The sequence below is a fragment of the Halichoerus grypus genome, chromosome 8 (assembly GCF_964656455.1).
Source record: "Halichoerus grypus chromosome 8, mHalGry1.hap1.1, whole genome shotgun sequence".
Taxonomy (NCBI): Eukaryota; Metazoa; Chordata; class Mammalia; order Carnivora; family Phocidae; genus Halichoerus; species Halichoerus grypus.
In genome coordinates this window covers 100351837-100371712 of record NC_135719.1, presented here as the reverse complement: position 1 = coordinate 100371712, position 19876 = coordinate 100351837, and the positions used below count along the sequence as shown (strand labels likewise).

The 19876-nt window shown below is 36.1% G+C and overlaps 2 protein-coding genes across 3 annotated transcripts in view; one reads left to right on the top strand and one right to left on the bottom strand.

Annotated features, from left to right (window-relative positions):
* Nucleotides 1-3135: 3135 nt before the first annotated feature.
* FANCM (FA complementation group M) overlaps nucleotides 3136-19876 on the bottom strand; it is a 108459-nt gene continuing 91718 nt past the window's right edge. The window contains exon 24 of the mRNA XM_078053636.1: nucleotides 3136-3272. The gene's annotated coding sequence lies outside the window, so the exon portion shown is untranslated. The remainder of the gene's footprint in view (nucleotides 3273-19876) is intronic.
* Nucleotides 3152-19876, top strand: part of MIS18BP1 (MIS18 binding protein 1) — a 40866-nt gene continuing 24141 nt past the window's right edge. For both annotated transcript variants that reach the window (XM_036111472.2, XM_078053638.1), the window contains exons 1-5: nucleotides 3152-3692; nucleotides 7930-8402; nucleotides 14320-14393; nucleotides 16434-16564; nucleotides 18858-18945. In XM_036111472.2, coding sequence (XP_035967365.1) covers nucleotides 3152-3692; nucleotides 7930-8402; nucleotides 14320-14393; nucleotides 16434-16564; nucleotides 18858-18945 — 1307 coding nt within the window. The remainder of the gene's footprint in view (nucleotides 3693-7929; nucleotides 8403-14319; nucleotides 14394-16433; nucleotides 16565-18857; nucleotides 18946-19876) is intronic.

The window sequence follows — 19876 nt, the reverse complement described above, 5'->3', positions numbered from 1 at the left end:
AAATTGTTTATAGTTTGTCCTGTACTTCAGTGAACTGTATAGTGCTTGTTTAAGGACTTGGGCCTTGAAGTCAGACTTAGGTCCTGCTCTTAATCATTGTCAGTGGGACCTTGGGTAGGTTATTTAACTACCTGTGCCTTAGTTTCCTTCAAAACTCTCCAGAATTGCTGTAAGGTTATGTAGTGTCTGATGTACATGCAGTAAATATTGACTGTTAGTACCACTTACATATTTGCATTCTTCATGTAGTTGTTTCTGTAAGAAAAAGATTTAGAAATGGAATTTCTTAGTCGATAGCATGCACACCTATATTTTGAAATTGATCTTTTCCAATCTGATAAACAAGAAGACCCACTGTTTTAATATGCATCTCTTCACTTATTAGTAAAATGAAGTGTCATTTGACTCAGTGGCTTTTTGTATTCTTTATTAATTGCCTTTCATGCCTTCTGGCCATTTTCTGTGTTGATCATTTTTTTAAATTGATTCATTTGGTCACTTTGAATGTTATTTATAGTAATTGAGTTGAATCAATTCCTTAGAATGTCAAGTGCTGGGGTTTTTTTGTTTGTTTCCCCCCAAGTGTATCATTTGCCAGTTAACTTAAAATTCCTCTCATTTTTTCCCATCTCCACCTCCCAGTTTTGGTTAGTGTGCTTTGGGATTTTTTTACCCTTTCCATTATAATTACAATAATAATAATAATTATTATTATTATTATTATTACTGCTACCACTATAGTAAATTCCTAGAAGAACTTTTCATGTAATTTTGGGAAGAAGAGTAATAGTTACATTTAGAATCATATCCATGATAAAAACAGTTGTTTAGCCTTACCTATATATTTACATACACTATAAAGTCCTCATAGCTAGCTTTTTCATATAATGGTTTTCTCATGCCCGAGTCTTTATTTTAAATAAATAGCAATTTTTTTCTTAGTACATCAGCATTTGTCGATTTTCAGAATAAATGGCAACAATTAGATTTTCCAAATAGTTTTAAGCAGTTAGTGAAGCACAAGCATACCATTTTAGAATTCACCTTCTCTTCTCTAGTCCAAGAAGGAACTAACAATTTCTTGTTAGTGACCTCCATCTGTTAGGTTAAGCCTGTGCTTGGCCTTCAGGATACTCTTTTTCCTCAACCTGAGGAATGCCTGTTACTGAATCCCCATCCTCTAACATCTGTCTCTTCCATCAGAGTCTGAGCATCATAATCTGTTTTCTTTGTTTTGCTCTTTTGTTAACTAGGAGGAGAATGGGGCTTTAAGGGTTTGGCCTCTACTTGGTGATTTCCTGTTTTTCTTCTGTATCTATTCTGCAAAGCCTCTATGGTCAGAAAATCCTAGATAATTTTTTTCCTCTACATCCTCTTTTCCACCAACCACACTGAGACCACAACTATTGCCAACTCTTTTGGCGTCTGTTGAGTTGCTATTCATCACATAGTGGGAAGGAGGGGCTCCTAGGAATCTTCTGTGTCTTTTTTTGGAGGGGGGGTGGAATTTGAGGTTTTCCAGAATCTTGACTACTCACCTCCATCCTACTACATGTTTGAATTGGGAGGGAAGAGGTTGGGCAACATGAAAGAGGAGTTACATGCTGGTTCTTTGAGCCTTTCAGTGGGACCATAATTATCTGCCTTTAGATGAAAACAGTAATGTTTGTCTACTACAGATTGGGCCTGTTTTCAGTTCGACTAGTTTATTTGCATTTTATACTTCCTGTTGAGCATTTCATTAGGTTGTGAGGAATTGAGATTATGTGAACCTGTACATACTTTTCCAATTTTTAGTGTGCAGTTGTCCCAATTTATTCATTTTTTATTTTGAGAGTTTAAAGTGAACCACTAATGAGTATTTTAACTCTCAGCACAGGATTCCTATCACTAGCACATTGCCAAACACATAAATCTATGCATTACTAGTATATATTTACTGAATTAACATTCTGCGGAAGAATTCAGTAGTTTTTGTGTCACAGGACTAGATTGCCCAGATAGCCGCCTTTGTCAGCTCTTGTTATTGAGGAATATTTCCTTTTTTTCTCTTATAAACTGTTGGATAAAATGCTATTTGTGTCTGAATTTTTAACTTGCATACTTCTCACACAAGTTACTTAGAGATACTTGATTTCTTTGATCTGACTGCATTTGTATTTTCTGTGGTACACTTTTTGTTTATATGATGTCAAATACTGATTAGAATAGTTATAAATACAGCAATAGAGATGCAGTAAGTTGAAACTAGTAAGTTCCAAGCTCCTTAGGTGGAAATGTTTTATTTATTTACCAAGTATTACAAAATGCAACTATATGGTTCATCACCTAGAATCTTAATTTGTAGGTGTGGGAAATAAAATATATTTATAAAAACAAGCTAAAACAAGTCTAAGACCATGTATGCTCAAGTACATGATTTCCTCTAAAAATTCTAAATAGCATTAATTTTTTAAAAAATCATAATGAGTATAGTTTACTTTTGATTTGAGAGTTTTTCAACCAAAACCTCATAGTTAAAATGTTCAGCAGCATAACAAAATCAGGATTGGGAATTATTTAACTAAAAACTTGAGTGAATCTTTCAGCTTTCATTAGGATGTATCATCTTAGCTGCTGCCTTAAAATTTAAGTGCCTAAAAGGAAAAGTGATGTTTGTGAAATTTAATCTTTTATAGTCTAATATAGTGCCATATGCAGATGTGATTTAATGCTTTTTGATGCAGATATTGGATTGGAACCTCCAGGACTTGAGGTTCAAGTGTGTTTAAAAATCAGATACTCAAAGTTCAATTTTTATAGTTACTAAGTAGATGATTTGGTGAATACTGCTTTTTTCTAGAGAAGTAAATTTGAAGACCAAACTGTTCTTCTAAAATAATAATAAAATGAGTCTTTAACAAAAATATAAAGCCTTAGATTTGTGAGCTATAGATTATCCAGTGTTGTTATGAACCAGTTAAGCCTTTTAATTAGAATAATATTGTTACGGAAAGCAAATAAACTTTTTTGCACCAAAGCATGATAAAGGTTGATTTCACATTGAATTACAGGTTCCTCTGGGCCCCTGCTGAATGAAGGTCTGCTATCCTGAATACTGTGTTTAAGTGAATTATCTGTTAGAGAAAATTTGTTTCTACTGTGTATCAAGATGATCGCAACACCTTTGAAACATCCAGGAATTTATTTGTCTTCAGAGACATCTTCTCAAAGAAGAAATACGCCCATGCATGCAATCTTTTTTGACAGCATTCCTGCAGGCACACTTACTCCTGTAAAAGATTTGGCAAAATATCAGAACCCCTCTTTAACATTGAGTGACCATAAAAAGAATCATTTTCTAGAAGTGACAAATTTTAATAATAAAAATATATTTCATTCCACCATGCTAGCAGAGGCTACCACCTCTAACAGCTCTCTTAATATCAGTGCTATAAAGCCCAATAAGGATAGATTAAAAAACAAAGCAAACTATGAATCACCAGGAAAAATATTTCAAAGAATGAAAGAAAAAGTACTGCGTGACAAGCAAGAACAAGCATCAGGAAACTGTAGTTTGTTGGAACCACCGAAAAGTGAAAAGAAAATTTTCACTCCTAAAGGAGCTGAGAAAAGAGTATTGCAGCATACCTACGTCTGTAAAGAAAAGGAAGACAACAAATCATCCCAATCAGATAACAGTTCACCAAGAGGTTAGTTTTATTATGTGTTGATTGAAAAGCTATGATGTGTTGTGTTTATTGTGTCTGATACTGTTTTAGGTACTCAGGATACAAGAGTGAACAAAATGGACAAAAGTCCCAACCCTTGTGTAACTAGCTCATATTTAGGTGGTGGGGGAGAGAGATTTAAATAGTTTTTATGGTACAATAGAAGAGAAGTGCTATGGAAAGAAAAGACAGAGTAAGGATGATGGGGAGGGTTGAGTGGGCTGCAGTTTTCCATGTGGCGGTCAGGATATGGTTCAATGAGAAGATGGCATGTGAGCCAAAAAATTAAAGGAGGTGATAGATACAGATAGAATATTGGAAGAATTGGGAAGGATGATGCAGACAAAGTAACAGCTGATACAAATACCCTGGAATAGGAGCATTCCTCAAAAATTCAAGAACCAGCTATGAGATTAGTGTATCATAGAGTGAGTGGACAGAAGTGGGGAGGAGGGGACAGATAGAGTCAGATGATGTAGAGCCTTATAGGTGAATGTTAAGAGTTTGGGCTTTTATGTGAGCAAATAACCCTCAGTGGAGGGTTCTGAGCAGAGAAATGAGAAGATCTGACTTATATTTTTAAAATATCACTTGCTGTCAATTTGAAATAGTGCATTTATCTAGGTGAGATAAGGTGTTGGTTTGGTTTAGGTGGTAGCAGTGAAAATAATAAGTGGTTGGATTCTGGGTGTATTTTGAAGGAAGAGCTCATAAACTGGGTGTGGAATGTAAAGATATAAAAAGTTATATAAAGAAAGTAAAAATCTTTTTAAAAGGATAAAAGGTATATATCTTTTATATATCTTTTATAAAGATATAAAAAATGTAAAACCACCTGTAGGGTGTTTTTGTTTGTTTGTTTGGTTCTGGGTTTTTTTGCTTGAGTAGCTGTAAGGATGGAGTGATTTAACTGAAATGGGATAGACAGGGCTGGGAGGTGCCCAGTAATTAAGTTTTTTGTATGTTAATTTTGATATATCTATTAAAAATTGAAGTGTAGATATGATTAGGCTATTGATAAAAATTAGTTGGGATTTAGGGAAGTGGTCTGGTGAGAAAAATACATCTGGGAATCATTAGCACTTAAATGGTATTTGAAGAGATTAAATGAGATCATCAAGGAGTAACTGTAGAAAGAGAAAACATTCAAGGATGAGTCCTGAGGCACCCCAAAATTTAGAAGTTAAGAATAAACGAACCACAAGAAGATTAGAAGGAGGAAGAAAAACGGGAAGTGATACTTTGGAAGCCAAAAGAACAAAATGCTTTTTTTTTTTTTTTAAAGATTTTATTTATTTATTTGACAGAGAGAGACACAACGAGAGAGGGAACACAAGCAGGGGGAGTGGGAGAGGGGGAAGCAGGCTCCCGGCCGAGCAGGGAGCCCAATGCGGGGCTTGATCCCAGGACACTGGGATCATGATCTGAGCCGAAGGCAGACGCTTAACTACTGAGCCACCCAGGCGCCCCAGAACAAAATGCTTTAAGGAAGGAGTCTTTCACTGTATCTAATGCTGCTAATCAGTCAAGTGAGGTGAAGGCTGAGATTTAACCATTGGATTTAGCAACATGAGGGTCATTGGTGGCTTTGATGGGGGGATTTGGTGGAGTGATAGGATCAAAAACGTGATTCAAAAGGGTTCAAGAGAGAATGTGAAGGAGAGAAATTGACAGTGGTAAGTATTGACAACTCTTTGAAGAGAGGAAAGAAATATGGGAAGTATGGTTTTAAAATAGTTTTGGGGTGGCTGGCTGTAGAGTGTGCAACTCTCAGTCTCAGGGTTGTTGAGTTCAAGCCCCATGTTGGGCCTAGAGCCTACTTAAATATATATATATATATTTTATTGTTTTTAATGTATGGTGAAAGAACATTTTTGTATGCTATTGGGACTGATCCAGATCATAAACAGATCTGATCCATAAACAGATCATAAATCAAACAAGAAGATAGGCAGTGTTATATGACTTAAGAAATAATCTGAAGTGGACAATAAAGCCATCAGCTGAAAGTGAGCATGAGAAACTGGTATTAAAGTTTGAGGAGGTGGGGGTTTAAATAACACAGGAAAGTGGAAGAGTAAATGGTCTATGCCTAAATTTGATTTCTTGTGCAACATTAAGGACCTACTTGAGACTTGTGAGCATGAACTTAAATGAGAGCAGTCAGTGTGGTTTTGAGTTTTCCTTTAGCCCTGCATAGGTGCTGCTGGGGAATAGGCAGGGAGTTGGATTTTATCAAGATTGTAATTTTATCAACTAGGATGAAGAGGACAGAGGAGTTGAGGTGTGTGTATAAGGGGACCATGAAAATTAAGTTAGTTATACAGAGAAAAGAGGACCTGAGGGAGATGAGGAAGTGTGAAGAAGTGTTAGGTGGTAGGATAGTCATTGGATTTCAGAGAATGATCTGGAAAGGTAGAATGATCAGAATTTGGGACATTTGAAATAGAGATTTTAATGAGTTGCAGTAATTGATAAACATATTTTACATGCACTATCTCCTAATCCTTTCAGCAGACACTATGGGTAGATGCTCACTTAATAGTCTAGGAAATGGGGCTTACAAAGAGGTTATGTCTGCTCCACATCTCACAGGTAGTAAGTGATGTGCTGAGAATTAATACAGGTACTTATTTGAAAGCCCATGCACTTCACTACACAATAGACTGTGGATATATTGTTGTATTTCAAAGACAGTGATATATTTTGATACAAAAAGCAGAGTTTCTAAGTGGGTTTAGGATGGAAGTAGGGGAGTACACAAAATCTATGTTTCATACAGTCTGGGAGAAAAGGGAGAAGCAAATAATGCACATTAAAGCATGTCTTATTTGTCAAGTGGAATTAGAGAGGAAGAAATAACTCACTGCTTTGAGAATCCGATGACTCTTTTCCCAGAAAATGCACAAATTTTGTATGTAATTTCAGAGACCTTTTGGAGAATCTGCATGGACTTTGTACTTAAGATAAATGACCTAGATTCTATAGTATGTTATATCTGATTGAATTACCTACTTGTCTTTACTGCATTGCCATGCCATTTCTAGTAGAATTAGTTAAATAGAATCTTACTCTTCTTTTATGATACACATCATTATAATAAAATCTTTATATTAAGATTTCTAAAGCTAAAGCTGCATATTTACTAAAGCATGATCACTACCAATTTTTATCAGAATATTTGAAATTAAACATATAAAGTAATTCAGTTTTTCTTCCAACTTTAAGTCTGTTACCTTCCCCTTTTTGTGTGAAAGAAACATTTCTACCTTCAAGAAATAAAACTTTAACCATCTAGGATATAAAGTAGAATAAAATGTAAGCAGTACTATTAGTCCCTACTTGTCTAGTAGATAAGCCTACCAGATTTTTGTCTTTGAAGGTCTACTAAAGAGATGTCAAAGGCATATAAATTATGATTGTGTCTGCTATTGAGTCACAACATTGCAACTTTTAACATACAAGCTACACCTCTTCAACTGTTCTTTCATGTTTTAGAAATTTACAGCAACCAGAAGCAGAAGCAGAATTTTCAAGACTGGATGGCACTTCATATATAATCTTAAGATATACCTCTCTGATTTGTGGCAGCACCAGAATTTTATTCCAGATCACTAAGCTTCTAAGTCCAGTAATAAACTTTTATCTAGAGCTGGCAAGTTATAACATGTAGAGTTTTTAAAAAATTCTTTCTCAGCATACTGTAGATACAGAGAATGTGATGAAAGCACGAGAAGATAAAAAGGGAAATGTAACTCATATCTTACAGAAGTATACTATATTGATCTGATCATTATTGAATGTAAGTAAAAGACATTTTTTTCTTCTCAGTGACTAATACAATTCAATTTCCTCTTTAAAAAAAAAACAACAAAACTCAACCTCAGTGCAAGAATTTCCTCTAGAATCATCAAATAGTACTTCCCTTCTGATAAAGCAAAAGATTCAATGTCAGCAGGAAAAGAAAGCATCTCTGCATAATTTAACTTATGGTAAAGTGCTTTTTGTTTTGTTGAATGTATAGTTGAATGTTCTAGATAATTATTCTCCCTATGTAGGCATCCCTTTCAGAGAAAGACTGAGCAGAAGGGTGGAGCATTCCTAACCTGAACACTTCTTTTTAATATAAACAGTTTGAATTATTCTATTTCTCTCTTTTAATTTCATATGATTCTTCTATAAATTCTTCTATAAATGTTTGGTCTTGTATTTTTTGCAGAGGCTCCATTTCTGAACCAAGAACATGAAAATGTTTCAGCTGCAGGATTCTCCAGCAAGGCATTACCTAGAGCTCAGTTGGCTAAACAAATTCTTCACTCAAGGGAGAATACATTTGTAACCACGAAGTCTAAAAAGGACACCTTTGTTTTAGAAGGCGTTGATTCTGTTATTGAAAAATCCCAAAATACTACTGTTGACACTCTCAATACTAACTGTGTTCCTGTTAAAAATGGTCAGTCAATGGTTTCTGATAGTAAGATGACAACAGAAAGGACTTCACAACAGGAAATTAATGAGAACACAATGCCCAGAGAGACTGATCTTCTGGGTTCCATGAATGATACATGTAAAATTGTGCTTGCAACTCCAAGATTTCATATAACAATACCTCGGAAATCAAAAAGAAATGCTTCAAATCATTCTCCTCCAAATACACTTCAAACTCTTACAAATGGAGTTAAAAATAATAAGGTAGGGCAACTTAAGGCAGATTTACATTTATGTTTTTACCCTCTCGTTCTTCAAGAACTGAGCTCTTAAGCTGTCATTAACAGTAGCTTCATTTTTTTTGTTTTATTATTTAGTGTAGAGGCATTGTGGCCTAGTTGAAGAGAGCATTGGGTTGAAAGTAAGAGAATCCAAGTGTTAAGTCTTAACCTTGCTCTATTACTAGTTGTATAATCTTCAACAATTTACTTACTCCCTTTGGGGATGAACACTGAGTTCATTTCTGTTCTTAATTTTTTTTTTTCTGATTCTTGGAGTACTATTAACAGCAATTAAAAGAGAAAGGGATTATAGCTTCTGAAGACTTGAGAATTTTTCCTATTGTAAAATAATACAGAGTGATCCATAAAACACTTTAGGCTATCACACTATGTTACATTAGGATAAATTCTCTGAAGTGGAATGGAATACAAGTTCAAGGAGAAAGATAGAATGTAAATTTTCCAATTGTTAAAGGTTTGTCCATAAATTTTTAAAAGGATGATAGTGATATTTAAATTCCATCTAAATTTGAGGGGTGCCTGGCTGGTTCAGTAAAGCATGCAACTCTTGATCTTAGGGTTGTAAGTTCAAGCCCCATGTTGGAAGTGTGATGTAACAGTTATAGTTTTGGGTTTTGTTTTTTTTTTTTAAGATTTATTTTTATATTAGAGAGAGAGAGTACATGAGGGGTGGGGGTGGTTTGCAGACAGAGAAGGAGAGAATCCTCAAGCCAACTCATTGCTGAGTGTGGAGCCCAATGTGGGGCTCGATCCCGAGACCCCTAGATCATGACCTAAGCTGAAATCAAGAGTCGGACGCTCAACCAAATGAGCCACCCGGGCATCCCACAACAGTTACAGTTTTATATCTCAATGTATTCTTTGGAAATTGCATTATTTGCAAATATTTAGACTTAACAATGAAAATTTTTAGATGTTGCTTTAAAAATGTGTGAGGTGAGTTGAGCAAAAAAGTTTGAAGACAACTGTAATGGGAGATCCCACAGTACTAATTCTGTCATTGCTACAGTGCTGTTTATCTTACTTACTACAAGAAGATCAAGCCTCCCAAGACTCTTATCTATATACAGTTCTGTATATCCCCTAGTTCTGACCCAGTCTGTCTCTCATCTCCAAACACTGCATTGTACCCTCTTGAACTCAAGGTGTATCATCAGCAAAATGTTAAATTCTCAATTAATTATCGATGAACATTTCTTAACCTTGCTCTAACCAAAATATGGCTTCTTTTCTTAAATGGTGGCTCTTTTTTCTCCCATATCCCACAATGTTGGACCTAAAGAGGATATAATGTATCTCTTTTGTTTCTCATTATTATTTCAGGCCATTTTCCTTCTCTTTAATACAATCCCTCCCCCTCTCCTCAGCTTCTTTGAAATAAGTGCTATAAGACTTTATCACTCCCTGCTCCTTCTTGTAGTCCTATATAATACAACCTGCTAGTCAAGACCTTGCATTACTATTAAAGCGTTTAACACCTGTTACTTTTTCTTCTGCTACTATTTTCTGTCATCAACTCTGGTCACACTAACATCCATATAGATGATCCATCCAGCCTCCTTGAATTCTTGATCTTAAATGACCTTTCCTTTACCATTACCCTCTACCCTAGTCATACTCGTACCTTGTCTTTGCCAGTATGCACCAGATTCTCACTTTCAAGCATCCTGCTCTCCAACTCCTGCCTTTCCAGATCATTCTACCCCTAGCATCAATACTCTACCTTACTAAGGCACCCTTTAGTCCATCAATGCTCTCCTGTCCTCATTTCCCTCTTTACCTTATAGATTCCATGGTCCCATCATTATAACATTCCCTTGATTTAACTCTCAGGTCTCTTGCTTTTCCCTCTGTTATCTCTCTCTTTTTTTTTTTTTAAAGATTTTATTTATTAGAGAGAGAGCATGAGAGGGGAGAGGGTCAGAGGGAGAAGCAGACTCCCTGCTGAGCTGGGAACCCAGTGCGGGACTCGATCCCGGGACTCCAGGATCATGACCTGAGCCGAAGGCAGTCGCTTAACCAACTGAGCCACCCAGGCGCCCCTCCCTCTGTTCTCTTTTGACCAAGTTGTGATCCTAGTTAAATTTCACTCATATACCTAAGAAGCAACAGGCAGGGGTACCTGGGTGGTCCAGTTTGGCTGAGCATCCAACTCTGTTTCGGCTCAGGTCGTGATCTCAGGTTTGTGAGATTGAGCCCCATGTTGGACTCTGTGCTCAGCACAGATTCTGCCTAAGACTCTCCCTCTGCCTCTCCCCCCTCCTCTTTCTCTAAAATAAATAAATCTTAAAAAAAAAGAAAAAAAGGCAACAGGTGGCTGGAACAAAATGCACAACCACACTGGTCTCATTTTAAATGTGAGAGCAAACCTTAAGTGGGCTCTCAGTATTGAACATCAGTCCTGCTACACTTCACTTGTTAATCCACTTGACTTTCCTAGAATAATATTTCATGCTTTTTCTCTCTTAAAACTTCCAAATCTCCTCTCTCTGCCTCATTCTCAATTTATTGAACCTCATATTCCCATTACCAAATCCACCAATCTACTTGCTGCTCTCTCCACATATTCTGCTTCCCCTTCTCTTGTAATGGATGAACAATCTGTGCTCCCTTTTCAAGGCCAATTCATTTCCTCTTACCACCTAAAGAACTTTGTCTCTCTGATTATACCCTCAGGTGTTTCCTCTCTTCTGGAAAATTCCCGTTAACATTTAAATGTGCTGAAACGTGGCCTGCATTTAAAAAAAGTGCAGAGAAAAAGTCCACCTTCCTATTACTCCCTATCCTATTCCATCTATCACCCCATTTTTTTGTTTGTTTCCATTTACTGTGAAACACCTTGAAAGAGGTATATGTATTCACAGTTTTTGCTGCTTCTTATTCCCTCTTAAATATGTTCTACTTTGGACATTCAGAAATCACTCCATGAAGATTGCCCTTTGCAGGTTCACCAGTGATTTCCATATCACCAAACCCAATAATTATTATTTCTTATTATTCTGTTGCTCACAAGGGTTTAACACAGTGAATCAAAACATCCTTCTTAAAACATTATATTGCTTTTTATTTTGAATTCCATGATATCTTACTCTTGATTTTCTACTGTCTCACTGGCCATTCTTCTCATTCCCCTTTGCTGCTTCCTGTCAAGACTGTATTATCCAGTGCTGTAGCTTTAAATTCCATTTCTCTACAGGTAGTTCCCAAATATGTATCTCCAGTCCAGAACATTCTCCTAAACCCCACACTCATATATTCAATTGTCTATAGGGCTTCTCCATTGATACCCAATAGGCATCTCAGATTTAGTATGTCCAAAACTAAACTCTTGATTTCTTCCCCAAAAACTTCTCTCTATTGTGTCCCATATTGGTACATAGTAATACCACTCCCCCAAATACTTAGGTTAAAAAATTTAGATTCATTTGAGACTCTTGTTTTTCTATCATACTCCACATCCAAACTGTGAGGAAATCCTGTTGGCTCTCCTGTCCTGAATCTGGCCACTTCTCACTATTCAGCCACTACCTCTTAGTCCAGGACACCATAATCTCTTGGATTACTACAATAGCCTAATGGTCTCCTTGCTCCCCCTGTTGCCTCTCTCTCCTTCATTCTGTTTTTCAGACAGAAGCCAGAATCATCATCATCATCATCATCATCATCATCATCATCATCTTTTTTTTTTTTTTTTAAGAGTCTGTTTGTTTACCCTAGAGGAAAAGAGTGTACACGAGCAGGGGAAGGGGGAGAGGGAGAGAGAAGCTTTAAGCAGACTCCTCGCTGAGCGCATGGCCCTACACAGGGCTCGATCCCATGACCCTGAGATCATGACCTGAGCTGAAATGAAGAGTCTGATATTTAACCAACTGAGCCTCCCGGGTGCCCTGCCAGAATCTTTATATAGTCCAATTTCTCCCAAGTAACCCCTTAAAATATTAAATCATGTCACTACTCTGCTCAAAATCCTCTAGTAACTTTTTTTTTTTTTAAGTATTTATTTATTTGAGAGAGAGAATGAGAGAGAGAGCACATGAGGGGGGGGAGGGTCAGAGGGAGAAGCAGACTCCCTGCTGAGCAGGGAGCCTGTTGCAGGACTCGATCTAGGGACTCCAGGATCATGACCTGAGCTGAAGGCAGTCACTTAACCAACTGAGCCACCCAGGTGCCCATCCTCTAGTAACTTTTTATCTCAAGAGAAAACCCTAAGCCTTTACTATAGTTTACAGGACTCCCACATAATTCAGTCCTTGACATGCCTAACCTCATCTCTTACTCCCCTCTCTTGCTCTCTTGCTTATTCCTTTCGAGCTACTGTGGACTCTATGCTATCTACTTGGGGACTTTGTACCTGTTCCCTTTGCCTGGAAGAATCTATTCCCAGGTAACCCATATGTCTCATCCTTCACTTTATTCACTTCTCTGTTCCAAGACCTTCCTTATCATATCTAAGTAAGCATGTCTTGTACTTATTTTTGATAATAATCACTGCCAGACATTATTTGTCCATTTGTTTGGATATAACCACCACCACCCCACTTGCTTCTACACATCCACCCCCCAGCCCCCGTGAGTGCACGTTAGCATACACACACATGAATGTTTGCTCTAATAGGGCAGCCATTTTGTTTCTTGCCAAATCCCACTGCCTAAAACAGTGCCTGGCATATAGTAGAGGTCAGAAATATTTTGCTGAATGAATATGAATGAACGTTTTGATATTTTATGTAAGCAGGATGGTACAAGATTCTGGAGCCAGGATTCCCAGATTTGTAACCAATCTGTGCCCCTAACTAGCTGTGTGTGACCTGGGCAAGTTACTTAACTTGACTTTACACTTTCTTTATCTACAAAATGAATAAAGTATTACCTGCCTCCTAGTGTTATGAGGATAACATGAGTCATTGAATCTAAGATGCTTGGAACATCGCCTAGTATTATTTTTTATTTTTAATGTCATCTCCATCTGACTGTTCCATGATCTATCTTAGATAATTCCAAGTGTGGAAGTATTAAAAATAAAAAAGGAATTTCGTTGCCTGTTTGTAATTGAGGAAAAATAGAAAATAAAAAATAAACATAATTGAGGAGAAGTGCAATAACTAGGAGCACCTTCCATTTTAGCATCTTTATCTGGCTCAGCATAAAACTACCACTGAAGAATTTGTCTTTACAAATTTATAATTTTTTGTAGGTAAAGTAAATGGCTACTCAAATTAGTTATTTTATGACTTGCTGAATTTCTCATCAGAAATAATTCAGTGTTAAGTTGTTACTCAGTAGAAGCAATTTCTCAACACAGACATTCACAGAAATTTTCCTCTACAATAAGATTTTGTCCTAAAATAATTCTCTGAGCTGTTTAGATATTTGCTCTGGAATAGAATGCTGTTAAATACAGATTATTAGCAATCACCTTTGTAGTTAAAGAAAATTAAATGCAACTCCAAATCAACTTTGCAAAAAAAAAAGAAAAATGCTATATTTTTTAGGGATAAGAATGATGGTGAAGTGTATACTTCACAACTGACTCTTTTATCTAAGTTAGGTCTTTTGTCTTTAATGGATACCTTAGAATTTTCGGGGATTTTTTTTTTTTCTCCAGTGGTTGAGATATTTGATATTAAGAATATTTGATGTAGAACTGATTCTGGATTGGAGAAAAAATTATGCAGTACAACCTCCATTCAGTCTCCCTCTTTTCTGTTTTATTGTATACAAGAGTTTTTACCTTATTACTATTTAAAATAGAATGTGATTCTTACATAGATGAGCACTAAGTATATGAGTTTTTTTCTTTTAATTTGATGTAAATTGATTTTGTAATGTTTTTGCTACAAGTAACATAGGAAATATATACTTCATTTTATGTTGATTAGGTGGTCCAGCTACAGGAATGGATGATTAAAATCATTAATAATAATACTGCTATATGTGTAGAAGGAAAATTGATGTAAGTATAACATTTCCGTATTCTAATAAAATTTATAAGTGTATAAGAGCTAAAAGGAGATGCATCTTCCTATAAAACAAAGACTTTGTAACGAGGTTACAAACTAAAGCCAGAAAAGTAAAAGGACTGTGCAGAAGCTGGCCAAGTTGATTGTAACCAGATTTCTTGTTTTCACCTGTTAAGTTCCTTTTAGAATAGTAACAACTCAAATTTGTATACACAGTGCTTTATTTTTTTCAGAGGTTCTAATAAGTGGACTGGTGTTCTCTGCTTAATTATATATGGGTAGTTAATATTTACTACATGCATTTCAGTCCAGATTCTCACATCTAAATTGGGACAACCAGATCTAAATTACTGATCCAGAAAAGGAATCAGAATTATTTAAAACTTTGCCATACAGCTACATATTAAGTAATCATTGGCACTCTCTGGTTCTTACTAAAGCAAAAGCATCATCAGGTAAGTGGGCTTTGCCTAATTTTGCTACTCTATTAGCAACATCGTCTCTTTTTCAAAACCAATTTCTTAGTGGTTAAAAAAAAACTGTAATAAAAGGTTGTAATAAAATAATATATCACTGTTCAGGGTGCTCACCTAGAAGTTTATAAGTTGTTTATTTAAAATCTGTCTTGCCCATTCTATTTCTGCTTGTCTTGGGCCAATTTCCTTAATATCAAAGAGGTGGTCTGTGTTGCCTTTGTTGGAATCCCACTGCTGCTGCCTTACTAGCTATATAACATGGGCAAGTTATTATCCTTTTTCAGTCTCAGTTTCTGCACAATGGTACTAATATTACCTATTCTTTGGGTTATTTTGAATATTAAAGTTAATATTTGTAAGACTTGAGAACAGTGCTTTTGGAGTGCTATTTATTTATTTATTTATTTATTTTTATTTTTTTAATTTCTGTATCTTGCCTATTTTATTTTGGGGGGGGCCTTTTTTTTTATGTTATATTAATCACCATACATTACATCATTAGTTTTTGATGTAGTGTTCCGTGATTCATTGTTTGCGTATAACACCCAGTGCTCCATTCAGTACGTGCCCTCTTTAGTACCCATCACCAGGCTAACCCATCCCCCCACCCCCCTCCCCTCTAGAACCCTGTTTGTTTCTCAGAGTCCATAGTCTCTCATGGTTCATCTCCCCTTCCGATTTCCCCCCCTTCATTCTTCCCTTCCTGCTATCTTCTTCTTCTTTTTTTTTTTTAACATACAATGTATTATTTGTTTCAGAGGTTATTTAAATGTTAATTAAGTAAAATAAAAAAAGCACAAGATCACTATATTAAAATATGTATGAGTTTAATCCCATTTGACTAAATGAAAGGAACTTAACTGTCATATTACACTTGTAATTAGTATGATTATTACTAGTTATCTGATGAATTGGGAATGTTCAGTGTTTATCTAATACATCTTTATATTTTGTTCTTTCTATTTTATATTCCTAGCTTCATTTAAGGAATTATGAAGAGTAGATTTATGGGTTAGTGATTTGATCTTGCAGTTTGTTTTTTTCCCAGTTGGAACCTCTTTTTGGTACTTTTCAAAGAGGAAGGTAAAAATACTTGGATGGGTAGTGAGGGTAAAAAAAAAAAAACAAAGCCCTGCAGGATTAGAGGAATCCAAACTATTTAACTGCATGAAAGCTAACATAGTATAGGCCCTGAGGAGGGGACAGGAAAACATTCTTTAGAAACTTGGCATCAGTTAAGATGAAGTTGCAAGCATTGTCTGCACCAGTTATTTAGAGAAGGCCCCTGCTTCCTTGCTAATGATAAATTTTATATTAGTGATTTGGTTTGGCCACAGTACAGTTTCTTGGTACATACTCTGAGGATCACATTAGCTAGGCAGTTGAGTTCTGCTACAATGTTTGGCCCTCAGATGTTTTGTATTTAAATGAATAATACTGCTAATGTAGCTGGAGTGCGAATTTATTACTTTCTATTATTAAAAGTTTGTATACTTATATATGTACATTGTGATTACTGGTAAAATGTGAATACTTTGGCCTTTAATTTTCTCCTAGAGACATCCCTAACATATATTGGCACAGTAATGTCATTATAGAACGGATTAAGCACAACAGACTTAGGACTTTATCAGGAAATATTTATATATTAAAAGGGATGATAGACCGGATTTCCATGAAGGAAGCAGGTAATGACTGTCATTATTATAAATTACTTTAAACGAAGCAATTAACCGTATTTCTAAGTGATATCTATTTTTTATTCTTAATTAGGTGTTTTAAAATTATGAATCAATCAAAACAGAAAAATTAAAACAGAATTGACCACATTATGTAAAACTATTATGTGTGTTGACTATTCTTCTCTAATTTAATCACCCTTATTGACAGTTTAAATAAGTCCAGTGATTTTTAAAAATACAAGTGAAATGTTTTGTGAGGAATTGTTTTATAAGGCTATAATTTAACTCTCTAGTTTGTTGAACCTGCCCAGCACAACCCCAGTCCTGTTATAATCTAATTTTCTGCCTATGCCTTGTGCACAGTAATGTGGCTGAAGAAGAACATACCTGATTATTTTACTTTAAGTTTGTGATTACCAGCAACAAGTTGTTGTCTCTTGGTGCCACTTGGCATCCTACCGCATTTCCCTATTGCATTCACTCTCCCATCCTCCTTGATGACTATTGCGCATTTTTACAAATTCTCAATACCTCCTTTTTTCCTCTCACAGGAGAGGTGCTGGGGGAGGGAGGGGAGCACTTGAGCAATAGAAACAATCAGAAGAGAACTTCACCGTCACATCTACTGAGCTGCTTGCGTCTGTATCTGCTTTTGTTCTGAACTGTCCATGTTCCTGTCTGTGTCAGCCTATCCATTTGTACCCTTCTTTCCATTTTCCCTCTTTCACTCAAGGATATCACTCCGGTAATTCTCCCTTATCCTATCAAAACAGTTTTAAACCCTTTTAACCCCACTTATTTCAGCTACTGTTTACAGCAAAAACTGCTCAGAAGATTGATTCCTTGAATTCTTTCCCATTTTTAAAAAATTCTCTTTAATCATGCCTTAAACTGCAATTCTTTACCAAACAGTCCTTATCAGAGTTACCAGGGGCCCCCACATTGCTAAATCTAGTATATGCTTATCACAGTTAGTCCAACTTACCTCCTTGAAATACTTCTTTATTTGCCTTCTGGAACACCGTATTCAGATTTTCATGCTGTCTTACTCTCTATTCCTTCTTAGTTTATTTGCTTATTTTGCTCTTTCTTCTTTGCCTCTAAGTAATGGGGTAGACTATGGCTCTTTGTATACACTCAGTGATGTGCTGATTTCTTTTAGGCTTTAACTTTCATCTGTATGGTGACAAATGCCAAATTTCTATCTCTCACCAAAAAAACTTCCCAAGCCACTCAATTCATTTTCCATCTGCCCATTTGACATCTCCACTAGGATATCTGCAGGCATCTCAAATTTGATATGTCTAAAACCTGGTCTTCTCCCTGAAATCTGCTTAGGTAGATCCCCCGTCTTTCCTTATTTCCAGTGGCTAGCCAGAATCCTTGGAGGCATCTTGAATCTTCAGTCTCTCTCACACCCACACTTAGTGGGTCAGTACATCCTATTGGCATTATCTCCATAAATTTATCGGGAAGCCAGGCCTCTGCTGACCTCTCCGGTCCAGACCTCCCTTGTCTTTCGTCTGAACCATTGCAGAATCCTAACTGGTCTCATTATTTCTTCACTTGTATTTCCATAGACTTCTTGAAATAGCAGCTAATACAGTCCCGTTAAAGTAAGTCAAATCCTGTGGCTCCCTTGCTGAAGGTCTTTCTATAGCTTCCCATCTCACCTAAAGTAAAAGACTGGGTCCATAAAATGACCCCAAAGCCTTACCATCTTCTGTGTTCCCCTACTGCCTCTATTCCCTTCTGAGTAGTTTCCTAGTACTAGCTTCTTTCACTCCACTCCAGCTATACTAATTTTTACATCAGGCCAGGCACACTCTTACCTCATAGCCTTTTATTTCGTTCCCTCTGCTTCTAGTGTTTTAATCCCTTATTGCCACATGGCTCTCTCCCTCATGTCCTTCAAAGCTTTACTCAAATAATACTATTTCAGTGAGAACCTCTCTGACTGTCCTTTTTAAAAATGCTGCCTGCACCCCTCTTCCTTCCCCAGCATAAAAACACTAGTATCCCTTTGCCCATTGACTACATAATTTTTCTCCATAGCATTGATGACCATCTAACAAACAAGATGTTTATTTATTGGTTTGTTTTCTCTTTCACACTAAAAGGCAAATTCCATGAAGGCAGGAATTTTTGTTTTGTTAACTGCTGAATCCTTAATGTCTGTGGCAGTGCTTGGCACAAAGTGAGCAATAAGTATATATTTTTTCAATGATCTAATGAACCAATGACATGTCTTTAAAATTCTCGGCTTTTAGATAATTTTTGTTTGTTTATTGTTAAATAGGATATCCAAACTATCTCATAAGGAAGTTTATGTTTGGCTTTCCAGAAAAATGGAAAGAGCATATTGATAATTTTCTAGAACAATTAAGGTAAAGTACTTCTTAACTTCTAAAAAAGTAACTTTATTAAGGTATAATTTACATTTGATAAAATGCACCCATTTTAGGTATAAAATTTGAGGGGCTTTTACAAATATATCTGTTCATATAACCAATGTAAATTGGTTTTAATTTCTTTTGGGGAGGCGGGGAATGCTAGTTTTGAAGTTCTCTCTGATTTTGGATTTTTAGAAAGCAGTAATACTTTACTAGAATTTCTGTCATATGGAATAAATCTAAAAGGAAAATAACACTGTTGACATTTCAGGGAGCATCCTCATTCAACCACCCTTTAAGAGGCATGTTGCTGTTAAACATGAGTGGAGAGTTCTTGGTTCTTTTTTCTTTCATTCATTCCTTCAATAGTTATTGTCAGTTGCTTAGCAGACACTGTGCTGGCACAGGGAAAGCAAAGAAAATTTGATTAATTCTTGCCATTAAAGGAACTCATAGGGGATACAGTAATATAAGTTAATTAATCACAGTATAATTGTATAACTTACAATGCGGGGAGGGGGTGGTCCTGTAAAGAGCCAGATAGGAAGTGTTTTTATGGGCATACTGCCTCTATCAACTATTCAGCTCTGCCTTTGTAACGGAAGAGCAACCATAGACAGTACTTAAATGAATGAATGTGGTGGTGTTTCAGTAAAATTTATTTCCAAAAATAGGCAACTGGCAGCATTTGTCCTGAATTTTCTTACAGTATTAGCGTAAGTAGAAAATAAAAGAGCATAGAGTAGTAAACACTTACAAGGTTTTATTTGATTCTTTTGATTTAAGCTGTTGTCCTTCAGTTCTTTGTGGGGGAAGAGGTAGAAGTCATAAAGGCTTAAATAATGTAAGATTAAAGGTAATCTTTGCTGGGTGGGAGGAAGCTTTATCTGAGGGACTTTATTTGTATGTTTTGTTTTTGTTTTTT